The 16,214-nt window shown below is 45.9% G+C and overlaps 1 protein-coding gene across 2 annotated transcripts in view; it reads left to right on the forward strand.

Annotated features, from left to right (window-relative positions):
• Positions 1-14,742, forward strand: part of SGPP2 (sphingosine-1-phosphate phosphatase 2) — a 39,051-nt gene extending 24,309 nt beyond the window's left edge. For both annotated transcript variants that reach the window (XM_064457361.1, XM_064457362.1), the window contains exons 3-5: positions 2,608-2,787; positions 5,321-5,410; positions 11,924-14,742. In XM_064457361.1, coding sequence (XP_064313431.1) covers positions 2,608-2,787; positions 5,321-5,410; positions 11,924-12,469 — 816 coding nt within the window. In that variant the 3' untranslated portion in view covers positions 12,470-14,742. The remainder of the gene's footprint in view (positions 1-2,607; positions 2,788-5,320; positions 5,411-11,923) is intronic.
• Positions 14,743-16,214: the final 1,472 nt, after the last annotated feature.

Genomic DNA, 16,214 nt, shown 5'->3' on the forward strand with positions numbered 1-16,214 from the left:
TGCCTGGTACGGTCACACTTGCAGGGGTATTGCCCCCAGTTGCCAGTTGTGTGATGGTCCCCAGCAGGACTGGCGGCTGGGCTGGGTGGGATGCACAGGTCCGAGTGGGTGCTCTGCCTGCCCTGCTCTGTGCTGCGGGGCCATCTCTCCAGGGAGGGCACCCCTTTGCCCACTACAGGCAGATCTGGCACGAGCACTGGGCTGCTTGCTTTTCTGTGCTGTGCGCTGAAGAGCCCACACAGAGCCTGGGTAGTCCTGTGCTCCTCCAGCCACTTGTGAGCAGCATATGGGGAGGCAGGCAAGACAGAGCAACACCTTTGCTGGGTGGCTTTTAGCAATGGTACACTTGTCACCTTCTCAGGGAAGCCAGCCAGTTTGGCTGATGGGGGTATTTTACTGCACCCACAACTGCCACTTCTGCCAAATAATCCAGGACATTGCACGTAGAACCACATGTACAGCACCCCGGTAAGCTAAAGACAAAGGTTGTTGCTTCAGAGGGCAGTGCTTAATCTGAATGTATTCTGCACTCCCCTTCATATTTTATGGAGGTCGTCTCACTTCTCATTTCTGTATGTGTCTATACAATATCTGTTTTTAACAAATATAAGGGTCGGCATTTAATCTGGAATGCCAGGAAGGAAGGTGGCGTGAGGATGCCTATTACTTTTGCTTACCCATACCACCTCCAGCATTCAGCCTGTTTTTCACCATCAGAGAACTCCTAGCATGGCCTTCATTTCAAAGATGAGTCATTTCCCTTTCTGTAATGCTTTTACGTACTAGTGCTAATAATACTTCTACAAGTGGAAGTCATTATTATAAAGGACTGCTGATAAACTGGCTTATTCTACCTTACCTCTCAGATGGTATCACAAATGGTAGCCTCAATGCTTTATGTTCTATTGGAGAGTAATTTTACTTTCAACCCTGGAATTTAATTAACTTCCAAAGATGTGCCTGCATCCATTTGGAAACTGATGGCATTAACCAAATAAACCCATGCAGCGGTTTCTTTAAGCCTCTGGTTCCTTGAGCCTTTGTTTACTGTGAACAGTGTGGGCAGGGTATTTACTTACTGCCTTATGCCCCATATATCAGGGTGAATTAGGAGCAGCCAGGTGTGCCACAGGTGGTGCTGATAATAAGGCAGTGATGTGATTCATGTGATGAAGGATAAAGGATGCAAAGGCAGTAGCAGTCACTTTTTCAGGCTCTGGTGCTGGCAGCATGTCTTTTGCTGTAGAGAGGCAGACGAAGGGACGTGACATTTCGACTTTTTCCTGGTCCTGATTTGTGAATCCTGATGTCTGTCGTTTAATGTGAAGCCATTTTTTAAATGGCTGGTGGGAGAGAGAGGGATGCAATGTGGCTGGTGAAACTGTGGCAGCGGATGATTGTGTTGCTGTTCTGGCATATGGCTAACACCAGCATGGGAAGGGTGTTATTTTAAGACCCCTCCTTTGCTAGTGGAAGTGTGAGAAGCAGAACAGCAAGCTGTCTCACACAGCAACTGAGCTTTCATGGCAGATGTCAGATAATTTGATTTTTGTATTTAAAAAAAAAAAAAAGAAAAAAGGTTTGCTTTGTTTTGTAGAGCTTGCTTTGCATATGTCTCACTGCATTATCCAAAGAAGGATGGGGGTAATAGAAAGCAAATACATCCTCCAGGGACAGCCTGAGTGACTTGTTCATATCCTTCTCACTGTGGATGCTGAGAGCCTGTTGCCTTTGGGAAGGGGGTGCTGAGGAGCAGAGGATGTCAGCATGGTGGGTACCCTGGGCACTGCTGAATGGGCTGTACCTCCTGGGGATGCTGGCCAGCCTTGCCTCTTCCCTCTGCCTCCCATTGCTACTGCTTGCAGCAACCTGAGAATGCGACGTTTCTCCCAAAGATCACTGCATTGCAGTGCTCAGTGGCTAATTAATGGAGCCCTTGCTTAAACCTCTGGTGTCCCAAGCACGGCACAAAAGCCCTTCGTTGTTAGGGAGTTAGGCAGGAGAACTGGTACTTTATGTTACTCATCCAGTTTCCTCTCTGCTGCCTCCCCAAGGATGCCGAGGTTATTATTCAATAACCACACTGGTGGTGCATCCCAGCAGGGTTCCTGCAGCACCTTGTGCGGTGGGTGGAGTGGGAGCTGCTGGGAACGGGAGAGCTGATGCTTCTCTTGGACAGCTGCTATATGGAGCTGGGAGGGACGTGGCTGGGCAAGGTGGCAATTTGAAGGTGGTGGCAGAAAAAATTCTCATATATCTGTTTGATTTGTAGAAGAGGGGTTGTAAGGGATAGGGAGGAAACTTAAACTTCTCTAGTGTCGGGTAGGAGCCAGCTGTCCATCTCGTGCCATCCTGTATTGCTGCACCTCATCAGCGAACCCTCCTTTTGGTCCCACTTCTGATCAGGTTACAAGCTGGTGCAGTAAAACAGTTGCTCCCTTTGCTGGCCAGGATAATGGAAACCCCTTTAATAATTCAGGGGATATGTTCTGCACTTGGGGTGGTGGATTTTGCAGGAAGAAGTGCAGAAATAGAGGTAGTTCTCGGGTGGGCTGAGTGGGGGTTGCTCAGGCTGACTGACAGCCCTGTGGCCTTTCCTCTCCCCAGATAGTGATGTACATAGGCCAGGTCTCCAAGGACATCCTGAAGTGGCCTCGGCCCCTCTCGCCACCTGTCGTCAAGCTGGAAATGAGGACGGATGCAGAGTACGGGATGCCTTCCACCCACGCCATGGCAGCCACTGCCATCTCCTTCTCCTTTCTCATTGCAACCATGAACCTGTACAAGGTAGGGGGTACAAAAACAAAAAAGAAAATAAAAAGAAAATAAAAAACCCCCCATGTGTCTCCTTCCAGCGAGCTACAGAAAACTAGCAAATCCAAAGCTGCTGCCACTTCCAGAGGAGCTCTGTATTTCTTTCCAGAGACGTGTATTTTTCCCTGTTGTTACCCATAGCTGGCCAATAATAGACACAAGAAGAAATTTAGCAGAAGTCTCCTTTCTTTAGCATGCACCCTGCCCAGAGCCACAGGTGGGCTGCGCTGCCCTGCAGTGGTTTGGTAGGTTTGCTGTGTTTTTGCATGTGGGGCGACCGTGGAGGGGACCTGTGGTGCTGCTGCGGAAGATGCCTGGCGTCAGCGTTTTGTGCTCACCCCGTGCCTGCCAAGCCAACGCTAAATGTTGGGAAACACCAGATCCCAAGGGAAACCAAAAGAGCTCCGTTTTGCCTGTTTTTTGTATGATGCAGGAAAAGCGTCCGCGGAAGTCCCCTGGCTCTAAGCTGTGTTAAGACTAATAGCATACAGCATGATTTGAGAGCCTGCTCATCAGAGAGGTAACAGCAGTTTCACTGCACTGGAGCTGTAGGCTGCTTGGGAAGATCTCATAATTATTTTCTGCAAACATTCAGCCTTTTGTCTTTCTGAAAGGTTTATTTCCTGGAAACTCATTTCTCCATGATGATTATTTTTGTCTCATTTTATGAATCCGAACATGCGTTTCCTGTACTCTAGCAATAATAACTTCTGGCTGCATCAGATTTAAGCATGTTTCTCAGCCCTCTCAAGTGCATTTCAAAGATAAACCCATAAAACCAAGAGGGCTTGCAGTACTGCCAGGGGTCTCGCTGTTGCAGTGTCCCTGGGTGTCCTCCCCACAGTGCCAGTGTGTGCAGGGACAAAAGGTGGCCACCCATTTGATGAAAGATGCGGAGTCCTGGGGCCATATCTCATAGAAACTGACATCTCTGAATTACACTGAGATCTCTGAATTAATTTGATTTCCAGACTCATCTGGTCCCAGCTGTGAAGCAGTGGGCTTTGCTACTGCCCACAGTGCAGGGATGAGTGAGCAGGTGCCCAAAGCTGTGCTGCCAGCCCCCTGCTCCCTGGTAATTGTACGGTAACTGGTTGGAGCAGCTTGGCAGTGGGGTGGGAGGGGGGAGGAGAAGCTGTAAGATGGGATATTTGTCAGCCCTGGAAGGCCAGATCCATCCCATGTGTCGGATCTGACAAAAAAAACAGGTCAGCAGCACTTTCTCCTCCTCCTCAATCGATAAGCTACCAGTGGGACACGCAGCTCTTCATGGGCTGTCTCATACTTCTTGGAAACTGCCATGAAACAATAAAGCTGCTGTAAATTAATTAAATGATTTAATTGCCTCTATTAAGAAGGAAAAATCTACTAGTACATTATGCTGCTATCTTCTAAAGCTGCCCTTAGTCATCAATTACCGACCTGGACTAGCTCCCAGGCTGCCTGCTGAGAGGGGAATAAAGAGGGCGTAAATCCTCTGAAGAGTTAGAGAAGTGAGGAAAAAATAGCATTTTATGAACTCAGAGTGACATCTGCAGCCGGGTCTGAGCTCTCTATTCCAGGGGCTAGAGTATGCCTGGGGGAAAGGGTCAGAAGACAGTTGTTATGCTTAAAATTTCCACACAAGCATTTTTGCGCTGACCTGTGGCCGCCCTGGTCAGTCATCAGCCTCTCGGCAGTAGATGGAGACGTCGTGTCATATTGGGTGAATTAGTTTCATTTATTTATATTTTGGGTTGGTTTATTTTTTTCAGAAAATGAACTGAAAGGAGCCAACCAGCCTACTCATTTTCAGGATCTGAGTGAGCGCATTAAGGGCTAATATGTTAAGCTTATTCTTTACCAAATGCATGGGTTTTTTTCCTTTTTAATTGATTTATTTCAACACTTCTTTCCATGTTCATAGGCAACTCAGAGAGGGAATTAAGCAAGACCAGCTTCATAAGAAGACGATTAAACTTTAAGTGTCACAGGGATAAGTGGTCCTGACTGCTCTGGTAGCCAGACTGTGGTTTCAGACCAGACATTGATTTTCCCCTCGCAGCCCACTGCTTGAGGACTATTGATCATGCTTCTGGTCAGGGTCTGCGGCTATCATGTTTCCCTTGGGTGATCTGAGGCTGCAGTTCAACCTCGGGCATCGCTTTTACTATGTGCTGTGCCTTTTTTCCTTAAGGTCTTCAGTGCTAACGTGGATTTGCAGGTGGATATCGTGGGGAAAAACTCTGCAAATGCCATCTATTTCCCAGGTTTCCCCATGCTAAGACTAGACCTTTGCAAAAGTGGATACCACAGGTAATGAAATAACCGTCTGTCAGGATTGCATGTTGGCTGATATGAGGTCTCATCTTGGGTGATGTTAATGTCTCTGGGAAAGTACAGCTCAGGAGCCGCTTCCCAACACGAGATCCTTACGTCAGTTCGGCTGTTTTATTTCAAATATATACTGATGTTAAAGCAGATAACGGTGTAATGCGTGTGTTTATTTTTTTTTCCCTTTTCACAGTATCCATTTGAACTAGGCCTGGTAGCAGCGTTTGTGTTTTCAACGCTGGTGTGTCTCAGCAGGCTCTACACGGGGATGCACACGGTCCTGGTAAGGATGCGCTGCGCTGGTTGTGCCTCCAGCTCTGCTTACCTACAGCAATTCCCATCTCCCACTCTTCCAGTGATGCACGTCCTGCCTTGGCCATGCCACTGCAGGAATATAGGAGTCATGCCACTAAATTTCAGGCTGTACATTCAAAGGCAGCTCTGAGGAAACCCTCAGGCTATTGCTATTTGTATCCGCAGGAGACTTATTTATACCATTAGGGAAGTAGCAGTGTGCGTAGGTTGGGGAGCCGGGTGAGGTCAGTGTGGCATCCGAATTGTAGTTCTCTATTCTGAAATTTTAATTGTGAGGAATGCACTTGGGCAACTGACACTGCTCCTTAGCTAAGCCTTTTGTGCAATAGTATCATTGTTGTCAGCAAGAAATACTCCAGGCTGGTTTAGCCTGGGAGTGTCAGGGAAGGAATAGCATGTGGGTGAGTCACGCCGGCAACCAGTGGAGAGAGGAGGAGAGCGTAAAACATGACAAGTGAGCTGCCGTTGGGGAACTGGGGGACACCGTGTCTCGTGTTACCACACAAAGGCATGGCACTTAAAAAAATATTATGACAAGCTTCTCATTTTCACTGGGTAGGAAGTTCATTCTTGAAGGATTGAGATGCACAAATACTTCGTTCAAAAATAATCATAAAATAACTGTGGCTTTATATGGCAAACTTGTTGGGCACAGTTGTTTAGAGACGTCAGCCCTGCCTTAAGAAGAGATTTCAGAGTAACTTGGATTTGGCAGTAGCTGGTTCCTTCCTGACAAGAGGGAACATTTATTGATCTGTTATATAAATGGTCAGAGGGGTGGTCCAGCATAAAACTCGTGGCTACTTCCATGCAGGAGTCTGATATGTATTTTGTTTGTTTGTTGGCTGCATATGCATAAATAGTTGCATTTTTTTACTGAGTAATAATTATGTTTGTAGTAAAGAGACTTGATGACCGTAAAAAAGGGAACTGTTATGAGATTAACGTTATCTGTAAAATATAGCTTGACCTTCCCTTCCAGGCCTAGTGAATCAAAACAATATCTTAAACTGAAGCTAGGAGAAATCCTTTCTTGACTGGTGACCTTCAGTCAATCAGTAAAAATTCTTCGCATACTTCCGTTGCTGGTCCATCGTAATGAAAGACTCCTCTAAATTTAGGGGATTTTAGGGTAAAGAAGAAAAAGTCCTTTGTGCCTTTGACATGATATAAAGGACTTTAAAATCAAAAAAGCTCCTTAGCTGAACTGTGAGCAATGCTGCCTTTCAAAAGGGAAAATGTACTTCTCTGGGGTCTTCAACCCATGCGTGCCATGGTGGAGATGGAGCTGGGGAAACGACTTAATGATCACAGCTGCCCAAATGCAACCCCTCTCCCTCTGTGGCGCCGTCTGTCCTACCTGCAATGACAAGGTTCTTTAAGGGGAAAAGTTAGGTTCAGAGATATTACCACGCTCTGAGGGATGGCTCCCACCCTGAGCTGCCCGAGACACTATGGGGCTGAGTCATGGTGGCCGCTCGGCCAAACCACCAGCTGCAACAGCCTCTATCTAATGAATTCTTAACTGAGGCCTTAATAGAAAATGAATACTGACAGGATATAATTATGTATTAAGCAATCATAATATTTTAGTAAAGCAAATGAATGGGTAAAATATACCCACAGACTTAGTGTAACTGAGTTTTTCCCATTTGAGGAACCAGAAAAGGAGTGGTAAGGTGGTTGCACTGTGCTTTGCTACAGCGGTGGCTGATGCTCTGGTGTGGGGGCCTGTCTTCTGTAGCCTCAGCTCTATAAATTGGTCTGTATTTCAGCATTGCTGGTGTTGCTTTTGGATCAGGAGAGGCCTCAAAAAGCACGGTAACGTCAGTAGAAGAAATACTACCATTAAAGACCTTCTGGAGAGGCAGTAAACTGGTATGAGAGCTATCTGCATCATTATAGCCATATCAGAATGAATACTATGCTTCAGGAAAAGGGCAATAAACACCCATTGCCTGGGCTGTTACCAGGAGAGCATCACCCAGCTAGAGAATGGGGTGGAAGCAATACACTTGCACTGCTGAGAGATAATTTAATTACAACAATCCACCTTCACCACCTCAACACAAGAATATCCCATGTGCGTGGAGAAGCGGGGGAAAGGCAGGGTCCTTCCTTTTAGGTCTTAAATGATGAAGTCTGAGGAGCTGGGGAATCTGACACATTTTGAAGCAGAGAATCTGTAATTTTATAGAGGTTATTTTTAAGGAACAAAATGCAATTGGAGACATTTGGACTGGTGTTTTTTTGTTGTTGTTTGCTTTTCTCCCCAGACAGTTGTATTTTAGAAAATATCCCTTTACTCCTTATCTTAAAGCTTTGGCCCAATTTTTGATCCCTGTTTCAGTGAGATGAACAAGTTTTTCTGTCTCAGCATTGCTGGAGCACATCTGAGTAATTTCCTGCTTGAAACGATGAGCGATGGTGCTCATGTGAGTGCACAGTATTCCAAAAAGATGCCAGCAAGATCACTGCAAATCTTATTAGGAAGAATTTCATCAGCCAAGGGCAGCCCCCAAACCACGGGGGAGGAGGAGGGGAGGCTTTTAGCCTTCTTTTAACCCTTCAGGGCCAGCCGTAGGAATTTCTTAATGTACCAAGCTAATGGGTCTGGCATTTGCTGCAGAGGCAGAGCTGGTTCTCCTCCTGATGTAATGCATACTCCCCTGTCTCCAGCCGCTCACGGAGGCTTGGAGAAACAGAGAATCACTGAAGAGCCACAGCTGATGTTGTGACAACCTTACTGGTACTGCAGCTTCCCACTTGTGCTCCCCTGAGTTAAATGCCCTGTGCGGGCCGGTGTGGGGGATAGGATGCAGGAAGAAGTCAAGAGGTCACTTTTTCTGACCAAAAAGAAACCTGAAAGTTGCTTCTGTAAACAAAGTAATTTTTTTTTCCCCTGAGATATACCGATTCAGTGTTGATGCATTTACTGCTGATTACGTCACCCTCAGGAGAGAGTACTCTGTAGCCCACACCTTCTCCTTTGCTGTGCTGTCTCTCAGGTTTTTTAATACCACCATTAATCCTGAAATTATCATAAATACTTTAAAGCTGACAAACGAACAATGTATTGACATCACTTTGCGCACTGTGGCACTACAGTCCTTGTGGGACGAAACAGAGTAACCTAGGGGAGTAGAAAGCAAATAAGATATTTCTGTTTAGGAGAGTGGATAGCATCTCACACTGTAAATTAAAACGTGAAGTGAATTCAGGCAATACAAGGCAGAATAGAAAAATGTTATTTCTGCTTTGCTTGGAAACATCAGGGAAGATTCTTGAGTGCCACTGTGTTCGGGGTGCTGGTTTGATGTTCTGGGGGCCTTTTTTGAGTGATTACATCTCCAATTGTAGTTTCAATAGGAAGATCATAGACCAGTCTTGCCTTCAGAAAGCCAGACCACACACTTTTGCAATCCCAAAACAAATTGTGCTCTAAGACCTTGTGAAACAAAAAAACCAGGCCGGTGCAAGAATGGCAGCAGTGGTGCCGGTATCCACAGACTGCACCGCCGCCATGCTTCCTTGGTGATGGGCAGAAAGCATTTTGGAGCGCCCCAGTCCTGCATCCCAGGCATCGCGTGCAACTGGATTTTACCTCAGTTTGTTTTTTTATGTACCTGTAGCACAGGAAAATAACTTGAAGGGCTTGCAGCATTAGAAACCTGATATTGGCCTATTCTTTAGGTAGCAAAGCAAAATGACAGCTTTCTAGTTAAAATTAACTGGAGTGAGGCTTCCCTTGTGTCAAACCCTGGCAGATACTCATCACTGGGGGGGAGGCAGGGCGTTGCTGTGGGGGTGTAAGGCTGAGCTGCATGGCGGCAGGGGGCTTTTTGGGAGGGATGGAGCCTGTGGAGGACTGCTGTGGCCCTTGTTAGTATTGAGGGAGCTGGAGCATCCCAGCAGGGAAACGGGAGGTTTTAAGCTTTGCTGGTAGTGCTGCACCTTGAGCGAAATCCGTGCCTGCCCTAATTTAAAAATGCCTGTATAATTGTGGGTTTGGCAAGAGGCTAATCTGTTTACTCAGGCAGACAGGCAAGAATGTGCTTCCTGGGAGTGCTAACAGCAGTTCCACTGCCAGGAAAAGCCGAGGTTCTGCTCCTGGGAGCACCGTAGTTCAGAAAAACAGTTTTTCTCACAGATATTAGAGCCATCCCTCCTCTTCCCATCTTCTTATTATTTTAACAGGTGAGGGGGAGATCATTAATTGTGCATTGCTAAATGTTTTCATAAAGTGTTGGTCTTGAACACGCCCGCCTCTTCTGAGTGCACAGAAAATCAAACGTCTGCCCATGTGTACCAGAACCAAAGGGAGTCGCTGCTGACGGGCTGCGGCTGTGTATGTCCTGCACTCTCCAGCAGCCTCTAGTAAGGAGACTCCAAAATGAGAAGCCCGTATATTGGTGGATGGGGGGAAAAACAATATAAACCTCTAGACTCCAAATTTTTTAAATCATGCATCCTTATCAGTAAAAAAATTTTTAGATTGCATGCCCAATATATGTATATTTATGAATTATATACATGTATTACTATACTGATAAATACATTATAAAACATACAGAAAAATAGAAATTTAAAAAAGGATAAGGATGAAAAAACCAGTACTTTTAAAATAAATAGATATTTTTTATTTTACTTATTAGTGGTGCAAAAAGTCTTTTCTTCCCACAGCCCAGTGGGTTTCCTTGCACACCCGCTTTGGAGACCGTTGGCATAAGCTGCTGGTTGGGAGCAGAGCTGGTTATCTGGGTCCTGCCTGAAAACTACAGGTGCCATGTTACTGCATTGGGGCTGAGTGGGAGGCTGATAAAATTCAGAAAACTTTAATCAGGTGTGTAAATAGAGGGTGTCTGCACCCTGGCCAGGAACTGCTGGAGTCAGCTGGGTAAATCTGAGCAAAGCATTTGTTAGGGGAATGTTAATGTTTGGTTAAATGTCTTCAGTTGGAACAGAAAGGCACCTGAACAGCTTTTGAATTTCACTCCTAATCACACGTGGAGGGGGTATGGAGATGTCAGGACTTTTTTCTTCTAATATGAAGTGTGAAAACAGTAAGGTGGGAAGTGGAGGGGTATAGTGGTGATGGCAGCAACCCCCAGGTCTTAGTTGATGCAGTCACTTACTGTTAGGCCAAAACATGCCTTTGTGTGTAAGGTTATCATCTAAAAATCTTGATGTTGTGAAATATTGACACCTAATAGTATTTTTACATACTAGACGTCTATGAACAACTTTGTGCATGTCCATGGATGAGGGAATAAATGTAAGTGGAAATTTGTATTAGGAAGATGCAAAATAGCTCTGGGAGTTGCTTAAAACCAAATGTGCTATGAATCTATTGCCTGGAAGTTATAAACAGCTAGAGTTCAGCCGTACTGGAGTAATGCATTTACCAGAAAGTCATTAAATATTTCTGTTGTGAAAAAGTCCCTTCATTCCTGCCTAACTATAAATGAAGTTCTTATAAATAATTCATTTTTGACTGTGACCAAGCATGGTAGTAGTCAATGGTCATGACTTGGTGAAAAAGACAATCTTGAGAGGAGGCCATTTCTGCCTCTGATTAACTCTAGCTTTTGCAGGGCATTTCATGGTCAGAATACAAATACTGCTACCTCCTGAGCGATGCCAGGAGAGCAATATGGGGAAACTTGTTATATTGCTTTTTATCTGGCTGCTGTCATACAGACAGCTTTTGTTAAGGGTTAGCTCTTGTCTCCTTTCCCAGCCTTGTGGTCGACAACAATCAAGTTCTCAAAACACCTTATTTGCCTCTGTTAATAAATTAGGTTTTAACTATGCGCTTGCCTCGGGCGCTTAACTACGAACTGGATTTCAGAGGCTTGGGCAACAAATTTCTCCTTGATGTATTCTTGCCCAGTGGTGCCTACCTCTCGCTGAGGTTGGCAGAAATCATGGCACCAAGTCCCACAGCTTTGTGCTTTTCTCCCCTGGATCCTGTGTTCCTGGACTGGCTGCTTGTCTCTGACAAAAGGCAGCATCTTCCGATTTATGTAAAACAAGCAAGCGATAATCCTACTGATATGATGGAATTACTTGTAGGATTATGGGAGACACTGTAGGATTGTATGAAGGCAGCTTACTGTGATATCCCTGAGATGGGGATATGCCTTTTCCAGTATGCCTTTTCCAGTAAGCTTGTAGGTGGAGAATGCCCTTAAAACATGAAAGCAGGTGAGGGGAAGAATCTCACTTGTTCAGGGGAAAAATATGAGTCAATAGATATATTCACATGGACAAGGCTAAGGATGGGTTCACAGATTGTCACGTTTTGTTTAGCACAAGCTTTGGTTGTCACTGTGCATGGGCAGTGCCATCGCTGTGAATTCAGGGCGTTCCTCTGCTGCTGTGCACTCACGAATGCATATATTGGTCTTTCATCATCACCCAGGAATATCTGTTTTACCTTCCAGGTCTCACAAAGCTTTTGAACATGATCTCTTTGCAGGACGTGATTGGCGGAGCGCTGATTTCGGCTGTGCTGCTCGTGCTCTTGTATCCTGCATGGGACACGATAGATCACTTGCTGTTAACTAGTCCCTTCTGTCCACTGCTTTCCGTAGTTGTGCCTCTTGTCTTATGTTACAACTACCCCAAACTAGACTACTACAGCCCTACCAGGGGAGACACCACTACTATCTTAGGAGCAGGAGCTGGAGCAACTGTGGGATTTTGGTTAAATAACCAGTATGCCGCGCCAGCCTACACCAGCAAAAATCTTCAGCTTGGATTTCCTCTGATTACCAGTAAAATAGCAGTGGTTGTGCTAGCCAGGTTCTTCATAGGGATCTTTGTTGTTCTACTGACACGCCAGCTCATGAAGCGTGTGGTCCTTGGCATGCTGCGTTATCGGTACAAGTTTCCCATTGGTGACCTGGAAGCCCGAAGACGACTGGAAGTCGAAGTGCCATATAAATTTATAACGTACTCCTCAGTTGGCTTCAGTGCTACTGTGATTGTGCCGCTGCTGCACGAGCTGTTAGGATTGATGTGAGTGCAGCGCCTTCCTTACAAAGTAACGTATGGCATCACCATTTCAGAGATGTGATGAGTCGATCAAGGCTGGTAACTTGACCAAAAAGTGTTTTGTGCCTTTCTGCACTGGCCTAAAATACCTGATTTGGAAGAGTCATGGGAATCACTGTACCCAAACAACTTCGGGTTATAAATTGCTGACCCTGCTGTGTCCCATACTTAGAGGCCCCTGGCCCAGACGACTAAAGATGACAAGCACAGAGTACAAAGCCAAAATCCCTGCTGGAGCAGCAGCAGTGGCTGGTTTGCCGTGGGGCCGGGGGTGCTGGGAAGTGTGGCTATGCCTGTGGGATGCCAGCCTCATGGGCTGTGAAAATGCCTGCCTGGCCATGGGGGGTTGCTCCTGCTGAAAAAGGAGAGCAAGCCAAGGAACGGCTTGCGTTTGGGCCATGGAGGAGCGAGTGACTGGTGGGGTGGGGTGAAGAGGCAACCAACCAAGAGCAAAGCGCTATCCTTGGGGTGTGCAGAGCTCTGTCTGCACCCTGCTTTTCCCTGAGGACTGAGGGTGAAGGAAGAGTGGCTGAAGATGGAAAGGTGATGTGAAGATGGAGGGAGGTGGAGGCTTTTCAAGCACTGGCACCTTCCCCCGCTCAGGCTTCAGTGGGAGCATCCAGCTGGCCAAGATGGCAGGTTTCTTCAGCAGCCAGCATTGGCAGAGATCAGAGATGGCCACACCCGGGTATGGCTCTGCATTTCCCTAAAGAAATCTGATGATTATTGTACTTGTTGCTTGTCATAGTGTCTTCTGACGGCACTGCCAGACATGGCTAGTTCTGTGTGTGTGGTTTTACCCACTGCAATCCTTTAAAAAACAAACAAAGAAGTTAAACAGTGGAAAGAAAAATCCAACACAAAACATTTTAAGTGATTTCTAACAAATACATCTTGAATAGTAATATGAAAGCCTCCACTAAAAGATCCTTTACCTACCTACAACCGAGCAGAGTTGTTACCACAATGTTGAGGCTTGTGTTCAAATTGTGTAACTCTGATTTAGTTTCCCTGTCTAGGAGATGGGACAAAGCCCTTCCATCATGCAGGGGCTTGGTGACAAGTAGTGTCCTTAAACTGCATTGTGGAAGGAGCTGAGTGGTGACTCCAGTGACTACAATGTGTGCTGATGGTAAGATGCCATAATTTTCTGGTGCTGTACAGCATTACGGTTGGTCTTCCATGCATCTTGCACTACCGTGTATACACTTGTAGAATAGCAGTTGAGGAGTGTTTGTAGGAGGGTGGTCTTATTTTAAGGCTGCTTATTTAAAAAAAAATAAAATCTATATCTGCTGTTGGACCAATGAGCTGTTGGGAAATATAGCGGTGAATGTGGTCTGCTTGGCTGGAAAAATGTAACACGCTATGACCGCGGAGCTTCAAGCATAGCCTTTCCCTAGCAGAATGTACATAAAAGCCAGCTTTTTAACCATGTACGCTTGTCTTCCTGGGTGCAAGAAAAGTTAACCTGAAGAGTGTAAAGGAGGTGCTTTGCCATCAGTTTGCTTGGATAAATATCATCAAGTTAAAAAAACATAGCTGGGTGTTTTGTATGAGGAGCGGGAGGTGTGCACATGAAAGAGCGGTGCAATTCTAAAACCAGGTTGATAGTCTCCTTAAGAAATGCAGGCAGAAATGTTTACCATTTTCAGATTTGCCCAGGCTGTGGATAAACTGTTTTAAATCAGGCTGCGTGGACTTTACAAGTGCACACAAGCAGCTTCAATGAGTCTTTCAGCAGGGCATGGGCCCTTTGGTGAGTGCTAGACTTGGGCCACCAAAGCCACGGGGTCCTGTCCTCAGTTCCCCTCCCTCCCACACAGCAGAGGAGCACTGCCATCAGGCCTTAAAACACCTTTAAACACCTTCTGTTAAGGGTGCTTATATGATGTAGGGCTGCAGGGCAGAGCTGAAGCCCCATGGAGTGAGCACATCACACCAGATGGGACCAAATTGGGAAAAAACTTGACAGCAAGCTGAGTGTTGAACCCGTGGGGTAAAATCAGTTGGTCCCAAGAAAGGCACGGTTTGATTGGGACATTCATGCAGTTTTTATCTGTAAAATTTCTGTTCTGAATCACAGCTATTTTATGCTATGAAAATTTTATAAATTATATATAAATGCTTGAATTTATAAAGTAGGTGCACAGGTATTTTTATCTTTTATAGCATTCACCTGCATGTGATTCATGCAATACATGCAAACTGTACTTGGTTCAAATTTTAAAATATACTTATTTTGCAAAATCTGGTGTTTCTCTGTTCATTTTGCGTCCTCTGTTGCTATTTGTAAATGATTGATGTAATGGGAATGAGTTGCAGTTTAAAAAGCCTCCCAAATGCAACCACCCACCTCCCTTTCCAAGCTAGCCTGCTTGTATCCCTTCGCCCCCTGCTCAGTGTAGCTGTGAGGTTCGGCTCCTCCAGGCACAGCAGCAACATCCTGCTGTTTTTTTAAAAACATGAAAAAAGGCTACTGATGTACTCGCAACTATTTGTTAGGTCCTGTGCAAATCAAAATGTGTGAGTTGCCATGGTATCAGTGATGGGGGACACTTGGGCATCTGGAATCTTCATCACCTGCAATATCTACCTCTAATAGACTAAACAGTTAATTGGAAGCCAAATTTGATTTTAAATGAATGTATGCAATTATAGCTTGAGATTTCATAAACTGCAGAATATTTTCTGTTCATTGAGGAGCCTAACAATGTTTTGTTGTCACGGATGTGTATCTCAAACCGAGTAGGGCAATGTCCTCCCCTCAGCCTCAGGTCCTGGCTGGAAGTGGTGTGCCCATGGACACCCAAGTGCCTACGGCTGATTGGGGCAAGCCCCAGTTGCTGCAGCATCTCTGGGCTGGCTGGGACGAGGCAAGCCTTTCAGCTGGGCTTTGTGCTGAGGCTGTGCTCGTGGGATGCTCACGGGACTTCAGCCATTCCCGCAGGGCCAGGCATAAAGAGGCAAGTCCTCTGACAAGGTAAGACACACCTTTCTGTGTTTTACTAACCTGAAGTGCCAGGTCCTCGCTACAATCCAGTGTGTGTCTTTGCTGTCTCTGGAAATGTTCCCCACCTCTTCATCCCTGCAGTTTGGGCGCCTTGGCATTTCCAGTGCGATGGTAGAAAATGAGGTTTTGTGACCAGTTTGCTGGTCATGTTTTGTACTCAGCACTGCAAAGGCATCAGCTGAATCCTCTTGAGTAGGCATGCTTGGTTTTGAGAGTGAAATAGTGCCTTTGATGTGAACAGGGTAGGAGATAACTTCCAGATGCAGAGCATCAGCCTTGGAGCCTGGGCTGTTGACTTCTCCCCAGTACTGTCCTGTACATCCTGTTCCAGTGCTACAGTTCTCCATCCTGCTGCCTTCTTCAGCTGGAGTGGTGGTGCTGAGACAATCTTTTTCTAAATTTCCTGTATTATGCTGTCAAGAGGGATGTAGCAGGCATCTTACCCTTAGCTTAGTCCACTCTGTCCTGCCTTGAGGCTGCCTCCTCCTGATGTGCTCGCATTGCAAACTGCTTTCTAGGCACATGGTGCTGATCCAGGCTTCCTCCTGTTGCAGGGCATCTCTGTGTGCCAGTTCCCCAGTGCAGAACTAGCTACTCAAGGCAGAGGCCAAATATTATTGCAGCCCTCAGCAGGGGTTAAAAACCAAACCAGCAAGCATTGAATTTGCCTGGTTTAATTCCCCAGCAGTAATTTTCTTGT

The sequence above is a fragment of the Phalacrocorax carbo genome, chromosome 7, assembly GCF_963921805.1.
Source record: "Phalacrocorax carbo chromosome 7, bPhaCar2.1, whole genome shotgun sequence".
NCBI lineage: Eukaryota > Metazoa > Chordata > Aves > Suliformes > Phalacrocoracidae > Phalacrocorax > Phalacrocorax carbo.